Source organism: Pelodiscus sinensis, chromosome 20, assembly GCF_049634645.1.
Source record: "Pelodiscus sinensis isolate JC-2024 chromosome 20, ASM4963464v1, whole genome shotgun sequence".
Classification (NCBI taxonomy): domain Eukaryota; kingdom Metazoa; phylum Chordata; order Testudines; family Trionychidae; genus Pelodiscus; species Pelodiscus sinensis.
Window position 1 is genome coordinate 5,363,812 of NC_134730.1, and position 25,322 is coordinate 5,389,133.

Below are 25,322 nucleotides of genomic sequence, written 5' to 3' on the forward strand. Positions count from 1 at the left end.
GTTAAGCTAAAGTAATTAGTCTTGACTGAGTTATTGTAGCATAAACGAACCGCCTCACATACACACTCATGGCAATGATTCTTTATAATTTATTTGATTAAGCATTCAGACTTCATTCAACTATTTCCTGAATCGTTATACCTACTTTTGAGGGATGCGGGGGGTTGGAGGAAAGAGGACTACACTACAACTCACCTGCTGGAGCTTGCCTTTTAGCAGAAATCTTGGAAAGGCCCCCAGGGCTAGTGAAAACCCACAACGAATCATTTCCTCTGTGTTCTGAAGTTCTGAAATATATTGCTCCAACAGTTCACCTAGAAAAACACAATTGCAAAGTGAAACCCAGAGACTACATCATTACATTAGCTACCCTACCTGTAGAAGATTAGGGAGCCTGTATGAACATTCTCTTCCTAAAATGGAAGATATTCTCTTTTCACAAAAAAATTATTTAACAAAACTGTTGTGATTCCTATGTTGTAGCTTTCTGGATACTATTCACCTATCAATTTAGACTGAATTTAACCCTGTTCTTTCCAAAGAGTGACACAGGTTAAATTAATCTAATTTTAATATTTTGGTGTATTTTATTTTTAACCAAAACCAAGGACTTATGCAGATCTTATCCTAAAGCAGGAGGCTCAATGCAGGCATGTAGGGACATATTCTCTTAGGGTATGTCTACACTACAACGTTAATTCGAACTAACTTTGCTAATTCGAACTAGCATGTCCACATTAAGTGGACCCTGAACCGGGGTTAAGGATGGCCGGAAGCGGTGCCGGCAGGGCATCAGAGGAGGACTTAGAGCGTGGAGATGCTGTCTCAGGCTAGCCGAGGGCTGTGCTTAAAGGGACCCGACCCCCACCCCGGACAGACAGTTCTCAGGGGTGCCCCGCTTGCAAAGCAGTCCTGGCTTGGAGTGCCCTGAGTGCCCACACTGGGCACATCACAGCACTCGGCTGCACTTGCCACAGGCTGCCATCTCGGGAGAGGGGACAATTGGGGGGCTGCCCGCAGAGCCATCCCAGTCCTCCCCATCGGGGGCTCGTGCCCCATTCCTCCCTCACCTCCTTCCACTTACCCTTCCCTAGCCCCTCTTCTTGATGTACAAAATAAAGGACAATTGTGTTCAAAAATGGAATCTGTCTTTATTGAACAAAACTGGGGGAGACTGGGAAAAGGAGGTGGGAGAGGGGAAGAGAGAGGCTGGGAGAGGGGAGGGCAACTACAATGATCAGGGGTTGGGAACAGGTCCCATATGAAGAGAGGCTAAAGAGACTGCGACTTTTCAGCTTAGAAAAGAGGAGACGGAGGGGGGACAGGATAGAGGGCTCTAAAAGCAGGAGTTGGGTGGAGAGGGTGCATACAGAAAAGTTCTTCATTAGTTCCCATAATAGAAGGACTAGAGGACACCAAAGGAAAGGAATGGGTAGCAGGCTTCAAACTAGTAACAGAAAGTTCTTCTTCACAAAGCAAAGAGTCAACCTGTGGAACTCCTTGCTGCAGGAGGCTGTGAAGGCTACAACTAGAACAGAGTTTAAAGGGAAGTGAGATCAAGTCATGGAGGCTGGGTCCATGGAGTGGTATTAGCCAGGGGGTAGGAGTGGTGTCCCTGCCCAAGGTTTGTGGAAGGCTGGAGAGGGATGGCACGAGACAAATGGCTTGGTCACTGTCTTCGGTCCATCCCCTCCAGGGTACCTAGGGTTGGCCGCTGTCGGCAGACAGGCTACTGGGATACATGGACCTTTGGTCTGACCCAGGACGGCCACTATAATGTCAGGGCTCAGGGTCGGGGGTCTCAGTGGACCCCCTTGATTCTCTTGCACACCTGCTCCTGGGTGGCCAGGCTGGCAGCTCTCCTGCCCTAGCCGGCCACTTTCCTGTACCTAGTGCGGAGATCGTGGACAAGGTCCACGATGTCCGCACTAGCCCTGGTGGGTGCCCGCCTCTTGCAGTCCCGGGCAAGCTCCCGGGAGCCCCCAGCCTGGTCCCAGGAAGAGGGGGAGGGCTGGGGAGCATCGGGTGGGTGGCTCGATCCGTGCCAGGTGCAGGGTCTGCTGGCTGGGTGCTGGCAGGATTGCACCTGGCACGGGGACCGTAGTCAGCCCGTGCCCCTTTAAAGAGTCCGGGGCCGGGAGGGGGGCAGACGAGTTTCCCTGGTGTTGGCCAGAGTGGCCATCAGGGAAACCTGGGGAGGGCTAGCCTCCCACTAGTTCGAATTAAGGGGCTACACACCCCTTAATTCGAACTAGCTAGTTCGAACTAGGCTTAATCCTCGTGGAATGAGGATTACCTAGTTCGAACTAAGCGCTCCGTTAGTTCGAATTTATTTCGAACTAACGGAGCGCTAGTGTAGTGCCTATGAAAGTTAGTTCGAACTAACATCCGTTAGTTCGAACTAACTCTGTAGTGTAGACATACCCTTATATCCAACACAACTTCAGTACCAAGATTCCAAGGACAGAAGGGTCCACTGTGATCATCTAGTCTGACTTCTCATACAGCACAGGCCAAAGGACTTCCCTAAAATCACTGCTAGAATTTATTTATTTATTTTTATTTATTTATTTATTTTACACACACACACACACACACACACACACACACACAAATCCTGACTTACAAACTGCCAGGGACAGAGAATCCACTACAACCTCTGTACGTTGTTCGGATAGTTACTCTTACTTTTTTAAATTTACAATAAATTTCCAGTTTGAGTTTATCTAACCTCCCCTTACAGCTGTTGGATTGTGTTATACCTTTCCCTAGCAGACTGAGGAGCCCGTAATCAAACATTTATTTCCCTTGAGCCTATCATAAGGCAAGTTTTCTAAGTCTTTAAGCATTTTCATTGCTCTTTTTTAATCTTCTCCATGATTCTGCCACAGTTGCTAGAGAATGGTAACTATCTAGCCAGAATTTGCACTAGAGATTTTTAAAACACCAATAGGGCTTCCTTGAGGCACAGGGTATATTCAAGATAGAAAGCCTCATCCTTCAGTGCTCAGTCTCTCTATACGCCAGTGTAAAGAGGCAGGGAGAGAGGAATGAGAAGATGCACCCACACACTGAGAAAAGGAACTGACTACAATCCATGAGAGAAGGAAAAAAACTGAGTTAGAGGAAATTAGGATTCATCCAGCGGAGGAAGCGACTTTACCAGACATGTACTTTCTTTTTAGTATTCACAAGGGATATAGAAATCAGAATATTTATGAAGATCAAAACAGTGAAGTTGCTACCTGTCACCGGAGGATTAATTAATGAAGCAATATTTGCTGGAGGAAGAAAGGTAATTTGCCATAAGGCAATGCATTTAATCAAAACATATGACTCCATTCTAATTATTTTTAAATCTCCATTCAGTCAGCAGGTCTTCACTGCATGTCATCAGGAAACAGGAAGCTAGCTACCTATTCAAGAGCCAACACATTTTCATATAGACATATTTATTCTTTTAAAGCTTTCCAAACCATGGGCCCTTAGTAGAGATCCCTGAGGCCACATGAAGATACCATTCTTGCATAGGCACTCAGTGACAACATCTCAGACAAGGTGGTTGCAGAAACACTGCTATGATTAATGTTCATTTTAAACTGAAGGTCTCAGTCAAATGACAGAAAACTCAGAAGTGACAGAAAGCAAACCAGCAACTATTGATTGATAACTGCTAAGCAGTAGTAATTACTTTGCCTCAGGCAATGTGACATTACATGTCCCCTATCGGTATATGCTTGGAAAAACAGCACAGTCTAAGAAATGTCTACAATTTTCATTTAACAGGACCTGCAGCTACTGAAAGATCAGACAAGAACAATCTTAAAAGTGAGCTTTAGGCACAAAAGAAAAAAAGTGAAAATAAAAACAGAGAGGAAAGAAAGGGGATACAGCAGACGAGAAGAGAGTGCAGAGGAAAGAAAGTAGAAGGTGGCAAACGAAATAAGTGATGTGATAGCAACACTGCAGACTAGTTGGGACTTTTTTGCTACCATGCAATCAAGTAATTCTGGTGCCATATTATCAAAATCCCATTTGCTTAACCCTTCTAGTGGTGCTTGAACCTGCTCTAAGAAGAATATCTGTTACCATGAGAGCTATACAGTAGATACCCTGTATTATATAGTCTTGCCCACACTACTTTTTCAGGAATTCTGGAGAAGTTCCTAGAAGCAGACTACAGATATGTATATGTTAGTGGTAGTACAGAGAAGACTAGGATTTCCACCTAAATATACAAAGCAAGGCATACTAACATTCCTTTTAAAAAATGTTTGCATTATTTTTATCACCATGTGAATGAATGTTGAGAAAACCATGGTAGACTATAGGTGTTTCAATGCAACTGAGCTGCCATCAGAGCTCCCATGTAGTTGCTCTCTGCCAACAGGTCAACGTAGTTAGACTACCCTCAACAAGAGGAGTGGTAATTATATCAGCAGGAGTGCATCTCCCGCCAAGATAGCACTGTCGGCACTGACGCATCTCTTGGTGTAACTTATGTCACTTGGGAAGGTGCTTTTTCAAATCCCTGAGCAACAGAAGTTACACTGACAGACATGTCAGTGTAGACATAGCCAGGGTAGGTATACTTCCTCCCAGAATTCTGTTCTATGGTAGCCCTTTTCTGTTGACCATTCCCCAGTATAGACCCAATTATGTCAGCATAGCTACCTCGGTTGGTGTGGTTTTTTTCACATCCCTGACCGATGAATCTGTATCAATACATTACAACCTCTCAGTCTAAGAGTCCCTAATCAGAGAAGCAGCTCTGTGCACTGCTGCTGTCCCTCCTCCCCAGCTGGGGGAATTTCAATGTGCAAAGCCTCTTCCCCTGAGGTTTCTGGAGCGGTGGGGAGAGCAGATCCACGTGTCCCCTGGGAGCGGGATGGAAGGTAAGCACCCACCCTCATCCCCACACCTCACAGCCCTCTCTCTGGCCCTGCAAAGTCTTTAATCAGCATATCCTGATTCCCAGGGTTGCCAGATTAAATAAATTCAAGTGTATAATTTTTTCAGTGTAGACCAGTCCTAAGTCACCTACTGCCCCTTTACTTTACCATGTTCACCCTCCCTTCTGATTCTGACACCTTACTATCTTCTTCTCCACACAGTCCTAGAATCACTGGGTTGGCAGAGACCTTAGGAGTCATCAAGTCCAACTCTCTGCCCAAAGCAGGACCAACCCCAATTGACTCATCCCGCCAGGGCTTGTCAAGTTGGGATTTAGGAATGAACATTCCATGACCTCCCTAGGAACCCGTTCCAGTGCTTCACCACCTTCCTAGTGAAATAGTTCTTCCTAATAGCCAGTCTAGACCTCCCCTACTGCAACGTGAGGTCATTGCTCCTTATTCTGCCATCCGTCACTACTGAGAACAGCCTCTCTCCGTCCTCTTTGCAATCCCCCTTCAGGTAGTTGAAAGCTGCTATTAAATCCCCTCTAATTTTTCTCTTCTGTAGGCTAAATAACTCAAATCTCTCAGCCTCTCCTCATAAGTCATGTGCTTCAGGCCCCTGATCATTTTACCTGCAGCTATTAAGACTTCAACAAGCACATTTATATCCAGTCTGACCTATTAGTTCTCCTTTATTTTAACCTTCAACATTCAAACTCTCACTTTCCAAAATGATCAAAATACTCTACTTTGTCATCAGTAAACAGGTCAACTAATAACGAATTGTTTGAGGAGTAGCAAAGTATAGTTGGCATGTATTTGTTTACCAAAAAGAAAAGCCCCAAAGCATATTTAACAACTGCACTACACTTACCTAATCCATGTTCCAGTCTGGTCAATCTCATGGTCATAGGATTTTAAAGATCGTAAATGTCATGATTTCAGCTATTTAAATCTGAAATTACATGTGCTGTATTTGTAGGGGTTCTGACCCAAAAAGAAGTTGATGGCTTGCAAGATTACTGTGTGCGGAGGGGGGCAATACTAGTACCCTTACTTCTGCACTGCTGCTGGCAGTGGGGCTGCCTTTAGATCTGAGCAGCTGGAGAGTGGTGGCTGCTGGCCAAGAGCTCAGCTCTGAAGGCAGAGCCATTGCCAGCAGCAGCCCAGGAGGATGGCATAGCGTGGAACTGCCCCCCCCCTTACTTCTGTGGTGCTGTCTGCAGAGCTGGGCCCTCAGTCAGCAGCTGCCACTCTCCAGCCGCCTACTTCAAAAGGCAGTACAGAGGTAAGGGTGGTGATACCAATGGCCCTCCTAAAATAATTTTGCAACACCCCCCGCCCCATCCACCCAACTCCCTTTGGGTCAGGACCCCCAATTTGAGAAGCATGGGTCTCACCCATGAAATCTGTATACTATATGGTGAAAGCACACAAGACCAGATGTCACCCAGGGAGGAGGACACCAGTTTTCACAGTCTGTGATGCATTTTTCATAGCCATTAATTTGTTGGGCCCTATTAATAACTGTAAATTTTGTAAGTGCATCTCTCCTCTTTACATGCTGCTTGTATGTCCTCTTAGATTGCAAACTCTCTTGGGAAAGGACTGAACCTTTCTGTACATGTAGGCAGTGCCTAGCTAATTCTGGGAACAACTAGAATGAAAATAAAAATAAATAATGAACTATTATATTACATATGTGATTTAGGAATGACAAAAAATAAATGTAGGAAAATATTCTCCTAATTCTTGTGAAAAATATATGTAATTCCACTATCGTATTTAAACATGGAAACGTAGGTACTGACATACTGGATATAGCCAGTGGTCTATCTAGTCCAACAGCGTGTCTTTGAGAATGATCAACACCAGATAGCTTCAGAGAATGGTGCAGGAAAGTGCACATTAGATAGGTATCGGATACTTTGCCTCCAATGAATATCTTAACAAAGCCCCCCAAGAATAAGTAATTGGCTTAAACCCTAAAAACATGAGGTGTTTTTCTGAACCATTGAAAGTCTCTTGCATCACAACACCCACACTACATCACTTATTTTTGGACAGGTTATGTAAAAAAAAAAGATGTAAGCTAGCTCTTGGGTATCTATGTATCTTTCCTTGAGCCATAAATTATTGGTATTTTTAATCACCATTGATTGGTTATAAGAGGTAAAATATTCAAAGTACATAAATTAAATAGAAGAAATAGTAGTTTCAAGATGCACACAAACCATAAGTGTGTATACTAAGAGCAACCATTCAGAAAGTAAACAACTGAGGCAATACAAATAACAAATAACAATGCCCTACATACATGCATGCAGTCTTTTTCTTTCATCCCTCCAAGGCATTTTTCCATATAGAAAATAGGGATGGTGCATATTAATTACATAAAGATGTACATCCAATTAAATGTACTTTAAAATGGTACATAACTGGGCTGGGCCTTCAGAATTTGCTAATCTACTGTATTACTTTTCCAACAACCTATTTTACCTCCTATGGTTGTCTTCTCCCTGTGTAATGCACATGAATAATTAAAAGACATTCATTAAAGAAAACAGAGACAATACATATGAATCATTACCCTGAAGAGCTGGACTGGCTTCTCTCTGTTCATTGCTGTAATACTCATTACACAATGCAGCAAGGGCAGAGACTGCAGCTTCCTGAAATAAAATTGCAAGCATTAAAATGTATATTTAATGTAATATTTCTCTAAATATCTATGCTAATATTACAGTGTCCAGAGTTAGGATACTGGATTTAAAAAAATATAAGTAAATTCTGTATATTAATCCAAGGTACAATTGTTCCTTATACTATTCCCAATAATTACTGAAATCAGATTTTTGTTTTGATTAAACCTCTTGTACATTACCCTGTAGGAATAACTCTAAACCAGTGTATCTTTACAATTGTCAAGTTTTCTTAAGTCATTATGAATTATACCGATTACATAAATTCTGTACTAATAAATTACAGTGATTAAACTCTAAGAAATTATTATTGCCTTTTGTGGACCATATTTTGAGTTCACTTGAGAGTACCTGTACCTGGATATGTATGATACAGGAATCTTTTTCTCCCTTCAATAATCTATATTATTTCCAAATTCTGATGTAGCGACTGTATTTCTTTAAAAAATGTAAAATTAACTCAGAAATAACATTTAAGAAATATTTAAGGGTAAAAAAGATTAAAAAAATAGAAACCATATATACAACACAGGTTTTGTCCAGCAGCTCAATGTTGTTACATAATTTCAGTATAGAGCAGGGAGTAGTACAAGAATTTCCATACTTCTAGATGGCAGATCTTTGTGACGTGCAGCAAACCGTTCTAACACAGATACTGCTTGAGAAATATGGCAGCAGCTTCTCATAAAATTCACTGTACAGCTACATTCTTCAGCAAGCAATACAGCGATGACCAAAGTAATAATAAAGTTGAGTATATATACTCTTCATTCCCTAATAATAGTAATAATAATGACATTTTCATTACAACGTGGGTGTTTTCCACTGAAAATAAGGACTGGTAAGACAAGAATTTTCTCTGTCATCTCACAATTCTATCCTAAAAATATTTTAGAGATCCAGCAGATCAGATAATCTCTCTTAATTTAACTATCTTCTGTTGGTGGAAGGTACAAGCTTTTGAGCTTATACATTCAGGTCAAGAAGAACTCTGTGTAGTCTGTAAGCAAGTATATTCTGCCAACAGAAGTTAGTCCAATGATGACTTCACCACAACTGTCTCTCAAGTATCCCTGACCCAAAACTGCTGTAACACTGCAAATTTCTCACATACATAAGATTTTATCTCCATGCTAAGCCAGAAATTTTGAAAAAAGAATTGTATCTCTTTTTAAGATTAGTGATTATTCAAACTATATTAGCCAAGTATCTAGAACAGCGGTCACCAACCAGTAGATCAGGATCTACCAGTAGATCTTGGAGTCGCTGACAGGTGACCCTGACTAGTTTGGCTGGGAAGCTATCAGGTGCCGGCACTTCAGTTGCCCTTCCACCTGCTGTCATGCTGCTCCTGCCTAGAGCCTCAGAGCTGCCACCTGGGAGGCTCCTGCTTGCCCTGCAGAGTGTGAGAGAGAGAAGGGGGGGAGTGCTGATGTCAGGGTGTCCCTTCTCCCACCACTCCTGTACCCTGTCTCCACAGAGAGAGAAGGGGAAGGAGGGAGCTTGGCAATGCAAATCTCTGTCACTCTCACATACTGTGCATTCTCACAAACACGCACTGTCCTTCCTTCTCATTTCCTGACCCAACACGTCCATGGGGGGTTGTTACCATTTTTCCTGCTTGCAGAGTGGGTTAGTTTTAGTTTTTGACTGGTCTGTGCATTTCATAACTTTCATTTCTCTCTTATGCTTAAACTTAATCCTTTGCATAGTCAGTTCTAAAATGCCAAACCTGCCATCGTTGAAGTAATTATCCCTGTGGTAATTGTGCTCCTGGAAGTGGCTGGCATGTCCCTGCAGCCCGAGAAACTCAGAGCAGGGGGTCTCCACATGCTGCCCTTGCCTGCAGACACCCTCCTGCAGCTCCCATTGATCAATAATGGAGAACCATGGCCAGTGGAAGCTGTGGGGTTGGAGCATGTAGATGAAGGGCAGCACATGGAGCCATTGCTGTACATGCCAGCTGCTTTCAGGAGTGGTGCAGAGCCAGGCAGGACTAAACCTGCCTTAACTTTGCTGCTCCATCCCTGGGATTGCTATCTGGCTGCTCCCAGGGCAGGCGGGGAGGGGGCAGGGCTCAGGCCCCCAGCTCTGTGCTCCCCAAGCAAATGCCATTTCCCTAGCCCACTCCAGAACCCACCCCAACTCCCCACCTTCAAAGGGTTCCTTATCCTGCTTTCCTAATGCAGGAGCCAGGTCCATCCCTGGGGCAGCTGGTGTTGGCTGCCCAGCTGCTGCCTGGGTGGGATCCAGCCCACCATCCTGTGCTACCCAGGTAAATCTCTGCCCTATTGCCAAGTTCACTGGACATACCTTTCCACCTCCCTACCTTCAGCAGGTCCCATTCCCTGCCTTCCTAACGTAGGAGCCAGCCCCATCACTAGGGCAACCTGTGTTGGCTGTCTGGTCATTCCCATGGTGAGGGCAGGACTTGAACCCATCATCCTGTGCTCCCCAGGTGTATGTTCTAGCCCCATGTCCACTCCAGAACCCACCCCCACCTCCCTATCTTTAGAGAGTCCCTTATCCTGCTTTCCAAATGAAGGGTCTGCTCCATCCTTGGGACAGCCTGTGTTGGCTGTCCAGCCGCTCCCAGGGTGGGTGGAGGGAGAGGAGAGAAGGACTCTCAACCCTGCGTTCCCCAGGCAAATGCCCTATCCCCTAGTCCACTCCAGAACTTACTCCATCTCCCTACCTTCAGGATGCCCCCTCCCACACTTTATATCCCTTGGCCCAAGACCAGAGCCTGCAGCCCAATCCCCTACACCAGCTTGGTGAAAGTGAATGAGATTCGGGGAGGAAGGGGAATGGAGTGCGCAGGGTGAGGCCTTGGAGAAGGGGTGGAGCAGACGCAGGGTCTCAGAGAAGGGGGGGAAGGAATCCGGGCAGGGGTATTCGTGTTTGAGGTAGATCTTACATTGCACTTAAATTGAAAAAGTGATCTTGTGGTTAGAAAGGTTGGAGACCACTGCTCTGTATATACTACAGAAAAAGCAATCTCCTGGTATTAAGAGGAAAAGACAAATCTAGTGAAATGTCATCCTTTCTCCACTCATTGAGAAAGCAGGACAGATAGTTCAACACATCCTATCTACAACTATATGAATGACAACATTATATTACAATGCCACTACCATAATGATAATTGAGACATACAAAATAAAATAAAAATCAGCAAAGCAAGATAACTTCAAAGGCAATTATTAAATGGCAGAAGAAAGCAGATGTCAGCTTGAAGCAATTATGTCAGTAATTGTGTTACTTCACAAGCATTACACTCCTCAAATATGCTAATCTAAGACAGTATTATTGCCTTCTGTGGACCACATTCACTTGCCTATTAAAGGTGAAAAGCATCACCCAAAAGATGATTTTTGGAATTTTAGAAACTGGACCATTATAAGAAAGAACTCCTTTAGCCAATGAAAGAGGTGAACATTCAGTCTCACTCTTCCAGAAAAGAAAAGGAAACTTCACAAGGCAAAGCATTTCTGATAAACTTCACACAAGGCAATCCAGACAGTCAGGTTACACTATTCCACAGCAGCAGGAGACAGAATTCCAAAAAGGACAAAACAATTTGTCTTATTTGTCCTTTCAGCTCCACTGTTAATTTCTGGGGATTTTAGTTTTCCCATCCCACATCAGGAAGTGAGAACTTTTATTATAGCAAAGGGTACAATGCTGCTGAGAGCAACAAGAAAAATAGACCATCAAGAGTGCTTCCCTTCATGGACTTTGTTTAATAAAGCCAAAGAACACAGGATTACGGTACCTTTATTTGCTGTCTTGTAGTACTTGAAACAAGAGGCAGGCTTCTTAAACTGTCATTTATCAACCACTGCCAGCCCTCTGGAGCAGAAGAAAAAAATTCAATAAAGTATTAGTAACACTGTCTTAGGTGTACTGACATCTACTATAGTGATCAGCAATTAATTAAAGCTATTTATTTTTGTGATTCTTTCTAAAATAACTAAAGGTAGGAATTTCATTTCCCTCCCCCAAGAAACATAAGTTATACCATCTATGCACGGATCAGAAGAGTGCTATGTCAATGAAAGAGCTTCTCCCACCAAAATAGCTAAAGCTTGAACCTCCCAGATCTGTCATCCTTGGGATCTGACCAGTCCCAGACAAGGAATTTTGCTGGACTAGGGGAGGTCTTATCTTGCCCCCCTGATACCAGCCTCCTCCCACTTTCCACCAGCCTCACTGTCCTGCAATATCATGCAGCCCAGCTCCCAGCGCACCAGGCTTCTGGTCCTCCCAGGCAGCCCAGCTGGGGTACTCCAGGCTCCTGAATGGCCAGGCAGCCCCGCTGCACCACACCAGCCTCCTGAACTGCTAGGCAGTCCCACTGTGGCATGCCAGGCTTCCGCAACTCCCTCCCACCAGCAGCCCAGCTATGGCAAAAGCCAGGCAGCCCAGCTGCGGGGAGCACAGCAACCAGCCCTCCAGTGGGTCCCTCTGGTTCTGGAATATCTGTGATCCTTCCAGCCCATGGAAGTTGCCGGGCCAGGGAGTCCCAGTTTACAGAGGTTCAGCCTATACCACCTCTAGAGGAGCTGGACTTATTATGCGGACAGGAGAGCTTTCTCCCATCAGCATAGAGTAGCTTCACCAGACATACTACAGCGGTGAAGCTGTGCCAACGCAGCCCTTCTACCTTAACTCACTAACACCTTACCAAAACTTAGTTCGTTTCTTTGAATAACATTACTGGCTCGCACTGTGTAACCTTTGTGAATATAATTACAGGCAGTCCCCGGGTTACATGGATCCGACTTACATCGAATCCCTACTTACAAACGGGGTGAGGCAACCCCACACTAGCTGCTTCCCCCCAGCAGACCAGGGAGACGCGGAGCGGCTTTTCTCAGTAGACACCTCAGCTTGAGAATAAAGGACTGAGGGAAGTGAGGTGTGGGAGAATAAAACTGAGCTCTGGAGAAATGTTTGGCTAGAGTTTCCCCTACAGTATGTACCAGTTCCAACTTACATACAAATTCAACTAAGAACAAACTTACAGTCCCTATCTTGTACGTAACCCGGGGACTGCCTGTAGTATGATGCTATAATATAAAACCATTGAAAGTATCACGTACCGATTATGCGATCCTCTCTAAATGGCATTTTTGAAAGTGACAACTTTTCAATTAAAGTGCAAACTGTAAAAAAAATGCAATTATATCATTGCAATAATTTGACAAAATGGAGCAATACAATTACTGATATTATATATACAGTTATAAAACATGCATTTGAAACAGAAAAGCAGAAAATGTTGCAAATAGAAATATTCTAACATTATATTTCAAAAATACAGATGTAACAAGGAAACAAGGAAACTGAAATGGAATTATGCTTGTGATTCCAGTATCAAAAAAGAACTTACGCTACAGTTAACCGAGATCTTCTGAGATATGCTAGTGTCACTGTAAGGTGCTTAGGCATGTGAGACCATATTTTATTTTTAATAGCAGTGCTGTTGGGGCCTTAAATGCACCCTGTGCCACCTCATGCAATGATATAAAGGGTGCAGTGGCCACAAAACTCCTCCAACTCCTCACAACTTAAAGCCCATCTTGGTTGAGGACTCCAAAACGTGGGGCTGGAGGATGGGCAATTGGATCCACATTGCTTCAATATCTTGGGGAACTACACCTGCCATACAGTAAGTGACTAGTCTTTCTTTGAGTACGTGTCAGTGTGGATCTCACTGTGGATGACTGACAAGCAAGATCCCCGTAGAACAGTGGGAAAGAAGGAGGAATTTCATTTGTATCAGTCCAACAGCGGTTATAGTACTTCTCTCTCCAAAGTGACAACTGAAGTAGCCATTAAAACCAAAGAGAAGTACTTGACAAAGGACAGGGGGGATTACTCTACATAGCCCCCGGCCAGACTTCTGATAACATATCTGAAGCAAGCGAAAGATTTTGCTTATCTTATAGTGGAGGGGGCCCCTTGATATTCAGTGGGAGAGGTACACCAACCAGCTAGTATCACAAAAGGTGGACTGTGTAATCTGTTTCCATATGCTGTGATGAGATGGCTAGACCCCTAGAACATCTGTCTAGGGCTAAAAAGATTGGAAACAATCTGAATCATTTCATCCTGTCAATATAATCCAGCGTGTGTGATTAGATTTCTCCCACCATCAAAAGAATGTCTTCAAAAGAAGGCAGGCAGGTTGATTATGTAGTTTAGGTGAACTTCTGAGACAACCATAGGAATGAGCTTCAGGTGGGATCTCAGCAACACCTTGTTCCTATCTAATACAAAGATCCTATCTAATACCATTTGGCTCTATCACTCTTCTGGATGAAACGACAGCCACTAGGAAGATCACCGAAGTAATCTGTGCTGCTGGAGTTCATGCCAACATGAATCACGTCTTCTTTCATGCCCTTCCTTTCACTTCTGGGCCCCAGAAGTAGGTGCCTGCTCAACAGAACACTAACTGATAACCCTCTCAGAGGTGATTTTTGTCTTAAGAGTCTGAAATGATGCCCATGGATTGATGCAATGTCAGTTGTATGTCCCTCTACTTGCAAATTCTCAAAGGTACACACACCAAACACCTATCCGGAGCGTGGCTTTCTCAACAGACAGAACAGGCATTGAATACGTGCACCAAATAGGGGGATGAATCCACTGCAGGCCAAGCAGGTTTTAAATCCTCAGAGTTTAGCGTTTGCTGTTATGGTTGATGAGAGGTTCCTCACTACTGTGCTTTACAAAAAACCTTTCAAAATGAAATTAGGGGAGAGGGAAAGTAAAGATCATTTTCTTTAGCAAACCAGTAGAAAAAAGGATGAGTGACGGTTGGGAGGGAAGTTGCAACTCAGCCATTCACTGGATTCTGTCTCACCACCATATGCAGTGAGAGGAGAGTGAGGAAAAGTCACTGCCACTCTGCCTTTTATGGCCACATACAAAGGACTCTGCTCTACAGCTGAATCAGTCTCCCTCACGACACTACCCTGGTTCATCTCCAGAGTGGTTCTATCCTCTACAATGAATGAGGCAGGGTTCTATGCAAAAATACACTATGTGATCATGTAATTAACCACTGTCATAATGCATATGACACAAGGGACCAAAGTAAGGTAGCACAGACAACCTGAACACTAACTTTAATGTAGGTTGTGTAGGAGGTTGGTGGGTATGAATATATATTTGTGTGTGTGTGTGTGTGTGTGTGTGTGTGTGTGTGTGTGTGTGTGTGTGTGTGTGTGTGAGAGAGAGTGTGTGTGTGTGAGACAGAGAGAGAGAGAGAGAGAGAGATTATAAATTCAGTGTTGATATTGCAAGAAAATAACAGAATGCTGAGAAATGCAAAAGTTGAGGTAAACAGAATAAATTAACGAACATACATTTGTTATTTGAATTCAGTGAAAATAGCGTCAGCCACCTAACATGCAGTGGAATACCTACCAGCTGGTCTCATTAGTTCTCCACCTAAGCCCCTGAAAAAACAGAAACAAAAAGGTATTATTTTCAGATTATCAATTACTGCATACAATTAGGTATGCTGTTTACTAAAACACAAGAAGCTTTCAGATGAAAAGTAGCTATAGAAGTTCAACACGTAATACTCAAATCTTTCCATGATTAAGTTTGTAATCCCTCCAATAATTTATGTGACCAACTCCCAAACAGCACTGTACCAACTACTGCTTTAATTCACTGCAAATGCTCCATACAAAACCTTATTGTGCACTCCATTTTTTCTTTTCCAAAGAACACAGGCCTAACTTCTCTAATCCCATTTGAAAAATTAAAGGCGCTCAGGTCCATGAGTGTCTCTGATAACCTCACTTTAGAAGTACTATGGCCCTATGATTTTTTCTTCTGTCTCAGAAAATAAAGCTTCAAAGCCACTTTGCTCAGTATTATTTGTTAATAGAAAAACAAAGAGTAAAGCTTTAAACTATAGATACATGCCTTCTACACAGGATGGATTTATGCAAGAGTTCTCCAACAAACCACTTCACAAAAATTACACTCATGGTCCAGGTGATGCAGATCTGCTTACAGTTTTTCTCCATAATTTATAGATTTGCAGATGCTTCAAATGGTAGAAATCTTGTGAGTTTGAACTGCTGTTCCTCATAACCATTGCCTCCAATGGAAGGGCAATCAATTCATTATTCTGCATTTCACTAAACCATCACAAGATAGCAACACACTTTTATTTTGAAGGTTACTATATTGTTGGTGCTTCTTACACACACACACACACACACACACACACACACACCAAGTTTCATGATCTACCTGAAATGTGCTTCCTTCAAGAATTATACAGGGTTGAGGAGGAACCTATGGTCCATGTACTGTCTGGATCCAGCCCATGAGTGAGGCTCAGGGCTCAACCCCCTCACCCCGCAGCAGGAAGCCAGTGCTGGCACTCAAGCTAGGATTGCCAGATGGTTTATCCAAAAATATCGAACACCCTTCCCCCCCCCCCCCCCCAAAAAAAAGCCAACAACAACAACACTGTCATAGGGTTGCCAGGTGTCCGGTATTTTCGCCTCCTGGCAGGCAAAAAAAAAAAAAAAATCAGAAAATACCAGACATTTTAGGTGTCCGGTATTTTCTGATTTTTTTTTTTTTTTTAACCAGACAGGAGGCAAAAATACCAGACTGTCCGGGTCAATACCGGACACCTGGCAACCCTAACTTCAGCCCTGTAGCTCCTCTATGTGGGTGGAGTGCCAGTTCCAACTGCACGGCATGTTGGGGGGAGACACCAACGCTCATGAGCAGTGTTCCCTGGAAGCTAGGCACTTGGGCAGCTGCTCAGGAGAGATTAAAATGCCGCTCAGCTGGTTAGCAAAGCGCCCACAGCTAGGTTCTAGTTTCTACTGGTGCTGCACATAGATGGAAAAGATTAGAGCAGGGGTGGGCAATAATTTTTAATGAGGGCCACTCAAAGATTTTGGCAAGTGGTCAAGTGTCGCATTTCTATAGAGGGGGTGCAGGGCCTGGGATGGAGGTTGGGTGCAGAAAGGAGTTTGGGATGGGGGCCTGGAGTGGAGGAGGGGATGAGGGATCTGACCATGTCTGGGTGAAGGAGGGGGTTGTGATCTGGGGCAAGGGCTTATGGTGCATGATCCAGGATGCGGTATGGGTGCAAGTGAGGATTCTGGCCAGGGGAGGGGCTCTAGAGAGCAGGGTCTGGGAGGGAGTTGTGACCTGGGAGAAGGGTTTGGGTGGTGGCCTGGGCCAGGCAGTTGGAAGGGAAAGGAGGAGTGGGGGGTCAGAGGCAGGCTCTGGCTGGGAGGTGCTTATCTAGGCGGCTCCCAGCCAGCAGCTCTGCAGGAATCCGAGGCAGACTGTCCGCCTCTCTGCTAAAGTCTAAGACATCTGGCTTCTCCATGTGGGCCTGCTCTGGGCATGGGGGAGAGCGGGAAGGGAAGGAGGCTTCACACCCTGTACCCAGCAAAAGGTCTCAGCTCCTATTGGCCAGAAGCCAGCCAATGGGAGAGGAGAGATTTTGCTGGGGAGCAGGGGCAGCACATGAAGCCCCCCTTCTCCCTCCTCAGCAATCTAGAACAGAGAGCAGCCCTGTTTAAAGCATGAGCTGCTCTCTGCCTAAGGGTTTTGGCGAGGCAACTGCAGGCCAGATCCAGGGGCTTGGTGGGCCAGATCCAGCCCCGCTGGCAGCCTCTTGCCCACCCCTGGATTAAAGGGAACATTGCCCGTAGGCCAGATCTGGGCAGTCCAAATCTGGTTTGCGGGCTCTGACCCTTTTCTTCACACATTTCCCTCCTGCCCAGACCTTGCCCCATACGTCCCACCCAGATTCCCCACACCCCAGCCCACTCCTGCACCCTTCCTCCTGCCCCGACACTGTACTCCCATCCCATTCCTGCACTCTACCTCCCTCCTAAACCCCATCACACCCCAGGCTGCTGGATGGATCTATCTCCCACCCACCCATTCCCAGTCTACTCCGGTACCCTCCCTCCTACACACTGAACTGCTCATTTTTGGCCTCCCCGCTCCCACCCTGAGCCTAGGCGGGGCCTCACTAAATATAATAGCCCTGATCTGCCAGAAGAGTTGATCTGGCCTGGGCGAAGCCTTGAACCTCAGTCCTCCCTCTTCCTCCCAACCTCTGCTCTGTGGGGCTGCAGCATGAGGGGAGTCAGGTGTCTTAGATGGGGGCCACATCAGGGAGGGTTGGTTTCGGGTAGCCCCCGAAGGCTTTTTCTATGGGTCAGTGGCTGCTGAACCAAAAAAGGTTCCCCACTCCTGGGTTATAGATTCAAATTCACTCCTCAAACTGACTGATGCGGTGCCAGTTTCCATTAACCAACTGCTTTCCAGTTTGGGAGCCTTAGAATTCTAACTTAATTCTACAGAAAATGACTTTTTAATAGGCGCTTAACGTAATTCAATGAAATTCACATTAGGGATGTAAGCGACTAGTTGACTATCTGATAAGCAAAAGCTAGTCCCTCGACTAGTCGCTTCCCTTCCTCCTTGCTGCCTCTATGAGGAGGCAGCAAGGGGGGGGGGGGGTAGCTTAAACGCCAGTTCCTCCCAACACTGTCTCCATGGGGGCAAGGAGACAGCAGGGATGGGGCACAAGCCGGGAATCAGCTGATTCCAGGCTTGCACCCGGTCCCAGACCCTGCGCCTCTGCTTTTTAAATGTATGAAGAGCCTGCCAGCTCTTAATACATTTAAAAATCAGAAGTGCAGCGGGGGGACCTGGCATGAGCCAGAAACCAGCTGGCCCAGCTAGCACCAGGTCCCCCACTGCACTCCATCCTTTTAAATGTATTAAGAGCCTGCTGGAGCTAACCCCACTGCAGCTCCCCCCGCTCATCAAGCACTCGACTAGTCAATGGACAATCCATCGACTAGTCAGTTAGTTGAGTAGACTAAATTAAACATCACTACTTCACACACTAGAGTAGGGAAATTTCTTGCAGCAGAGACAGAATGGTTCCAGGATTGTAGACCTCATATTTTATTTGAACATGAATGTTTACTTTCACTTTATTACGACCCAGATTAGAACCAAGTACAGTATTTTATTTTTTAATTTACATGCAAATTCAAGTTAGGGATATAAAAACACACCAAAACAGTCAACCGATTCAACCGATTTGTTTAATCGGTTAACCACCATGGCCCTGGGTGGGGTCCAACACTATGGACCTGCCGCAATGGTGGGGCTGCTCCAGCCATGCCCACTACAGCCGCAGGAGAGGTCCAGCCAATCAGGCCAGTTAACTGATTACCTTGTAAGCAGGCTGATAAGCCTTCTGCTTACCAGGTAACTAGTTAACCTCGTACATCCCTCATCCAAATTAAAAAATAATTCTGTGAAAGTAAAGTTTTAATCTTGGAAGAAGTTAGCAATCTCCTTTTCAAATTACAAGGATAATATTACAGGGAATATTTGAGATCTGAACAGCTTATAGCATCATAAGCAGTAAGTGTTATTCAGGTTACTGATGTAAAATCCCATTTAATTGGTTAACCAGTTAATGGCTGGGGGGGAGGGAGCCGCTCTACCCACCCTCTGGCTGGACTGGAGCATCCCTACCTGCTGCAAGCCCAGGTCCCACCTGTCATGGACAGATATTGCTCCAGCCAGGCTGAAGTACCCCTACCTGTGGCACACCCAGGCTGGGCCTGCAACAGAAAGGGGCATATACACACACACCCAGCCAGGGAACTGCTCCAGCCCCCACCAGTTAGCCGAAAACAGTGAGCCTCACTTATTATGGCTTACCAGTTAACTGGTTAACCATTCACTTCCCTAATTCAGGTGAATGAATACATTTAATCTGGAAGTTTTTCAGAAAGCTAAAAATCTCTGTTTACATATGGTATTCAGTATTACCATTACTCTTGGATTCATGGTGATTTACGTGGTCTTTGTATGATAAGAACTATTGAACAAGTTGTGCCATTCTTTCACAACACCAGAATACCAGAGTATGGTTGCCCCTTAGCATTTTAAAATTTTGTGAATTGATTTCCAACTCATACGCATGTGTACACATTATCCAAACATTTCATACTTTCCTTATATAAAGCAACTGCTCACTCATTCATATTACTTACTGATTCACTTTAGGTTACATTATTAAACCTCTGCGTGAAAAAGAATTTAAAATCTTTTCTTCACATACGTTAATATATTAGAATTTTTTCAGAGAAGTTTGCTAACAGACCTAAAATGCCAACTGACGATAACTGAACATATTTAAATATTAAGAATTAAAACATTAGTAGCATTCTCATGTGTACAAATTCCTCAAAAACGTAAATGTACAATACCGAATAACGTTAAGGGAGTTATCAAGTCAGATTAAGACTGGAATCATTTGGCCATTTTAGATGTGAAATGTAATTTATGGAATAGGCAGAACAAATCTGACAATTAGAAATGCGGACAGTAACTATTTTGATACAAACGTCTTTAAACAGGAGAGGAGAACCGGTGGCCCACAGGCCCAATCTCACTCACGGCTTACTTAGTTCCAGCTCACGATGCTCAGAGTGAGCCCCCCCCTCCACCCACGCAACCCTGGGGTGAGTGTTGGTACTGTTGCTTCAGCACGAGTGGCACCGTGGCTGGAGCGACAGCGACGGCCAGCTGGCACCGCTGAAGGAGGAGGAAACCCTGAGCCTTGAGGGCCTGATCAAAACATACCACAGGCCAGATTGGGCCTGAGTGCTCAGCCTGGCTGGGAGAGGAAGCAGCTCTGCACTCTGCAGGGAAGTGCTATCTACAGGCACTGCCCCCTCATCAGGCAGGAATGGCCAGCTCCTGGCCAATGAGATCTGCAAGCAGACATATCTGTGACTGCACAGGTAAATAAAGCATCCAACGGCCCGCCAGGGGCTAAACCTGACGAACAGCGTCTAGCCCATGGACCACTTATTGCCCACTCTGATCTACGTGCTAGTAGAGGGACCTGTCTTTCATAGCTGCTAAATCTATTTGCAATCCATCTTCTCCGAGCAACCACTGAAGTCTCAACAGACACTGCCTCATTTCAAAACTTGAAGGCTGATCTAAAATACTTTACTTGCCCATATAAAATACAACCTCATTGTGTGAATCAGTTTCAACAAAAAGCAGTTGTAGGACTCACATTTTTAAAGTTGCCATAGTATTCTGAATGTCCTCCCCAGGGTACTATTGTTAACATGAATTCCTGGAAGAACCAGTGTGTGTAAAATTATTTGAAAAACATTTGGATTTGTGGGAATTGGAAGAGCAATCTTTTTGCAAAACTGGAATTTGTCTCCTACTAAGTTTATATGCCTCAGAGTCTTTCAGTGGGATGTATGCCAAGAGACATGCTTGCCCTGAAACTACTGAGATTTCAAAGACCTTTGATGTTGTTAACAATGAGGCAAGCTTATTATTCTTAGCCTGGTTCTTGCTGATACCTGCAGGCTGTCTTACCCTCTCAACAAAGTTTAAATATCCTAGACCTTTCATTGGAAGCGCAAAGCTTTTGCAACACCTGAGCCATGTCTAGGTGGTTTGTTAGGGAAAAAGAGGGTGGGACTTGGGATACTTTATTTGGAAGTTTGTCACCCAAGTAATTATGATACATACTTATATTTCAACTAGTTGCAAAACAGCTATGCTTGATCAGCCAGTTCTTAAAAGTTAGGCAAGTCATCATATATTGTTGCATAAAAATGATGCAACAGCAGCTGAACACATTAATAAACACATAAGAACCAACCTGAACACAGAACACAACAGTCTAAACTCAAAGATCCATGTTCACTACAATATAAATGAGATATATCTTCTTAAATATGTAACCATCTATAAGCTGCAGCCAGTGTCTAAATTCAAAACAATGAGATAAAGTGAGATCAAGATGAGTATGTGCCAATACCTGACTCATGGAAGTGCGTGTTGCTCCTCCCTAAAAAGGTTAATGGTAAGTCAGATAGTCAACAAAATATTAATAAAAGGGAAGGACTGCAAGCCAAAAATAGGGAAAGAACAGGTTAAATTATATGGGCATCAAACAGTAGACAGAGCCTGAAGAAATTCATCTTAGGAAACTTAAGGAACTCGCTGAAGCTCAGAGAACTCATGGAGGATGGGTAAGTCCTCAAAGAACTGGAGATAAGTCAAACATAGTCCATATTTGAAAAAAGCAACAAAGAGAACCCATCAAATTATAGACCAGTCAGCCTAATTTCAGTACCTGAAAGAAACTGCAAGCATCTAAAGGATAATAGGGTTGAAAGGAATAACCACCATGGATTACTAAAGAACAAATCATACCAAACCCACAGAGTTACTGTCCCAGCAGATATGATATAACATAGTCTTGGTTTCTGTAAGACTTCTAACACAGTCCACGTGACATTCTCATAAGTGAACGAAGGAAATACAGCCGCTCCCCGAGTTGTGAACAGTCGAGTTACGACTGTTCGCACTTACTACCAAAGCTCCCATGGCGCGGTCGTAAAATCAGTCCCCGAGTTACGAATGCGACCCGCGCTTATGAACAGCACGGTCACGTGTAACTCAATGGAGTCCGAGTTACGAACAGATCTAGTTACGGCCAAGTGTTTGATCTGTAACTCGTTCGTAACTCGGAGGCTTTATGGGCTACATGAAATTACTATACAGGCAGTCCCCCACTTACGCGGATCAGACTTATGTCGGATCCGCAGTTACGAACGGGGCTTTTCTCGCCCGGGAGGACACGGACTGCGGGACCTCGCGGTCCCACCGCCCGTGTACTCCGGGGCGAAAAAAGCTGCTCCGCGTCTCCCTGGTCTGCAGACCAGGAAGACGCGGAGCCATATATACTATGTGACTATTTTCTTCCACTATTTGATCTGAGGAAGTGGGTCTGGCCCACGAAAGCTCATCATCTAATAAACCATCTTGTTAGTCTTTAAAGTGCTACATAGTCCTGTATTTTGTTTCAGCTACACCAGACTAACAAGAAGATGCCTTTTTAAGACATAAGATGCTGCTGAAAATGCAACTTTATTCAAGGTCTCTTTGGTAATGAATGCTACTACAGTGACTCAAATGCATTACAGTAACATCACAGCTAACAAGAAAAATTATCAGCCTTACTTGTTTCAAGGTGAACACCACACAGACTGGATTTAAAATGCTTCAGATAAAGCTAGGGTGTGATACTGTCCTCTTTTCCCACAGGAAATAGCTTAAGACACAACTCTCCACGTGTCGTATTTGAAGCTTTTGTTTGCATTAGGTAGTGCAAAAGCTAAAAATACCATAAATATAAAAAAGGTCACACTGGCTTCACTTGAATTACTCCTGAATTACACTTAACTGAAGTCATACATGAAAATTCTTCAGCCAACCAACACTTTAAGAAAGCTTTGGGACAGAATTAAACAGAACCATGTCTAAAGGAAAGCAGAACATAGACAAATGCTAAATTTGTGTGATTTATTTTAACTTTTTCATGACTATAGTAAATCTACAAGAGCATTTAAGTAGGATGCATGGGAGGAACTAATACAAGAAAAAATGATTAATCAACCAGAGGCAGGAGATCTGTCTTAACAGCATATAAAATAAAGATCTGATTATGGCAAATGTATTAAATAATATCTCATATACTGAGACAATGCAAAAGCTTATCTGCATATTAGAAACATGATCTGCCCAACAAACTCTTCCACAGTTCATAATCAGGTCAGTTTTACTAATGATAATCATGAATAAAAGGCTAATTTACATGTAATACTATGTAAACCAATGCCACATTTACAGGGTTAGGATTTTTATTAAATCCTAGGTGGGAGATATTAGGTATATGAAAAGACCTTGAGACAGCAATCTCATAGCCTCTTATAACGTACTTTATGGCTATTGAAAGTTGCTAATTATCACTTTTTAAACATGCAACTCTACACTTTATCTCAGCTTCATTTTCTGGCAAGCCCTGGCAGTTTTATTGTGAAACTAGCTTGTTCAACATGTTAACACTCATCAGAATCAGAAAAATGAAATATATTATGGCTCCAATTTTGGCCAGTATTAAATATACATTCATAGCATTTATGAAAATATGCACAAATCTTTTGTTGTAGTTTATAAGAACTAGAAAAATTAAAATGAAATTCATTCAGCTGAAGCAATTTAATTTTCAACATTCTTACAGGGTCTTGTTATACCTGAAGAGTCGAAGGAGTCATCTCGCAAATGAAAAATATTGTGTGTGGTAATTACACATCGTCAAACAAGTTCAACTTGTTCCACCAAATGCTTGCCTCCTAATGCCTAAGACAAATTGCTGGTTTGCTTTTAGACCTGAACCAAAGGTTTATTGTTCTTAGGCAATTTTAAATAATTTTTTTTACCGGGAACAATAATATTTTTAAAATGTGCTAGTTAGGCAGTTTTGTTTATTATTCAACCATTGCTTAGGGCAAATTATGGTTAATCAAGTATGTTACTTGACAGAGAATCAAATTTAGAAGTCTTATCTGTGATGAAAACACTAAAAGGCATCTTGTAACACCAGTAAGTGCAAGATGTGCACTTTGTGACAACAACAAAATTATACCCATGCTCCACCCTGACATTAAAGAATTCCTAACAGCCAAAACAGCCACCCAAAAAGACACTGCTAACACACAGACCAGTGTTACAAACTAAGGCACTTTAAGCCATGAAGTTGTAGAAGCTAGCACAAATCAACAAGTATGACCTAAAATTTTGCGAACTTTGATAAATGCGGATGTGTTTTCATGAAATGGGAAACACTTTAAGTAATATTACTGGCCATAGATAGAACCTTGCAAATTTGAGGATATTCACTTTATATTTGCGGTGCAGATGTGGATATCTGTGGCTCATTTTTGCAGATGTGGATGCAGAGGCAAATACAGATTTTGTATTTAGGACCCACAAATTTGCAGACATCCATTTTATATCCATGGTTCATATTTGAGGAAGGAGAGATTACAGGTCACTTCTCTAAGGTGAGAAATGAAGAATTCAGACATACTGAAGAGGAGGAAAAACTACAAATTACTGAAGTTGTGGACTAGCAAATAAGTTGCTTTATTTGAAGGATTTTCCCCTCCTCTCTTTGGCTCAGTCTGTCCCAATCCCCTCTACAATACAGCATCAAATGCAGTTCTCATTACTTTCTCATTAGGAATTCCCATATATCATGCATCAGTAATCCCAATTCCAGCTCAACAACACCGATTTAGTAAGAACATAGTTCTAGGTAGTCGCTCTCCTATGGGCAGAGTTGAAAAGAATCATAACTTTTGAAACCTCCAGTGAACTAAGATACATTAGTTGTAACATACATTATGTTACTCACATTTGAAAAGCTGAATTTCCAGTTTTATGAGGTCTAAACAATATTAATGGCCACTGTGAATAACCTTTTTGGTTTTGAAGTTCTTACCTGTACAACTGACGACTGCAAAGCTGTAATAAAGCAGATGAAACTATTAGATTTGTAAATCAAGCCTTCCCTCCCCAGCGCCCAGCTTAATGTGACTTCCGTAATACATATTATGTAGCAAAAGTATCTCTTTAGGACTAAGGAATTCAAAGGTATAATTTGTGAAAAAAAACAAAAACCTGTTGGTATTCTTTCACAGAACTAATTTTCAAAATAAACTTCAGAGAATCCAGTCAGAATTCACACTGAAGGCAAACAAATATCATTCACTATTATCACCATTACACAATCTGT

At 43.4% G+C, this 25,322-nt stretch overlaps 1 protein-coding gene across 3 annotated transcripts in view; it reads right to left on the reverse strand.

The window, feature by feature from the left end:
* TBCD (tubulin folding cofactor D) overlaps window positions 1–25,322 on the reverse strand; it is a 261,696-nt gene that overhangs the window by 69,234 nt on the left and 167,140 nt on the right. For all 3 annotated transcript variants that reach the window (XM_075903520.1, XM_075903521.1, XM_075903522.1), the window contains exons 23-28: window positions 25,029–25,051; window positions 15,041–15,072; window positions 12,706–12,768; window positions 11,376–11,452; window positions 7,489–7,570; window positions 196–314 (exon numbers count right to left, since the gene is read on the reverse strand). In XM_075903520.1, coding sequence (XP_075759635.1) covers window positions 196–314; window positions 7,489–7,570; window positions 11,376–11,452; window positions 12,706–12,768; window positions 15,041–15,072; window positions 25,029–25,051 — 396 coding nt within the window. The remainder of the gene's footprint in view (window positions 1–195; window positions 315–7,488; window positions 7,571–11,375; window positions 11,453–12,705; window positions 12,769–15,040; window positions 15,073–25,028; window positions 25,052–25,322) is intronic.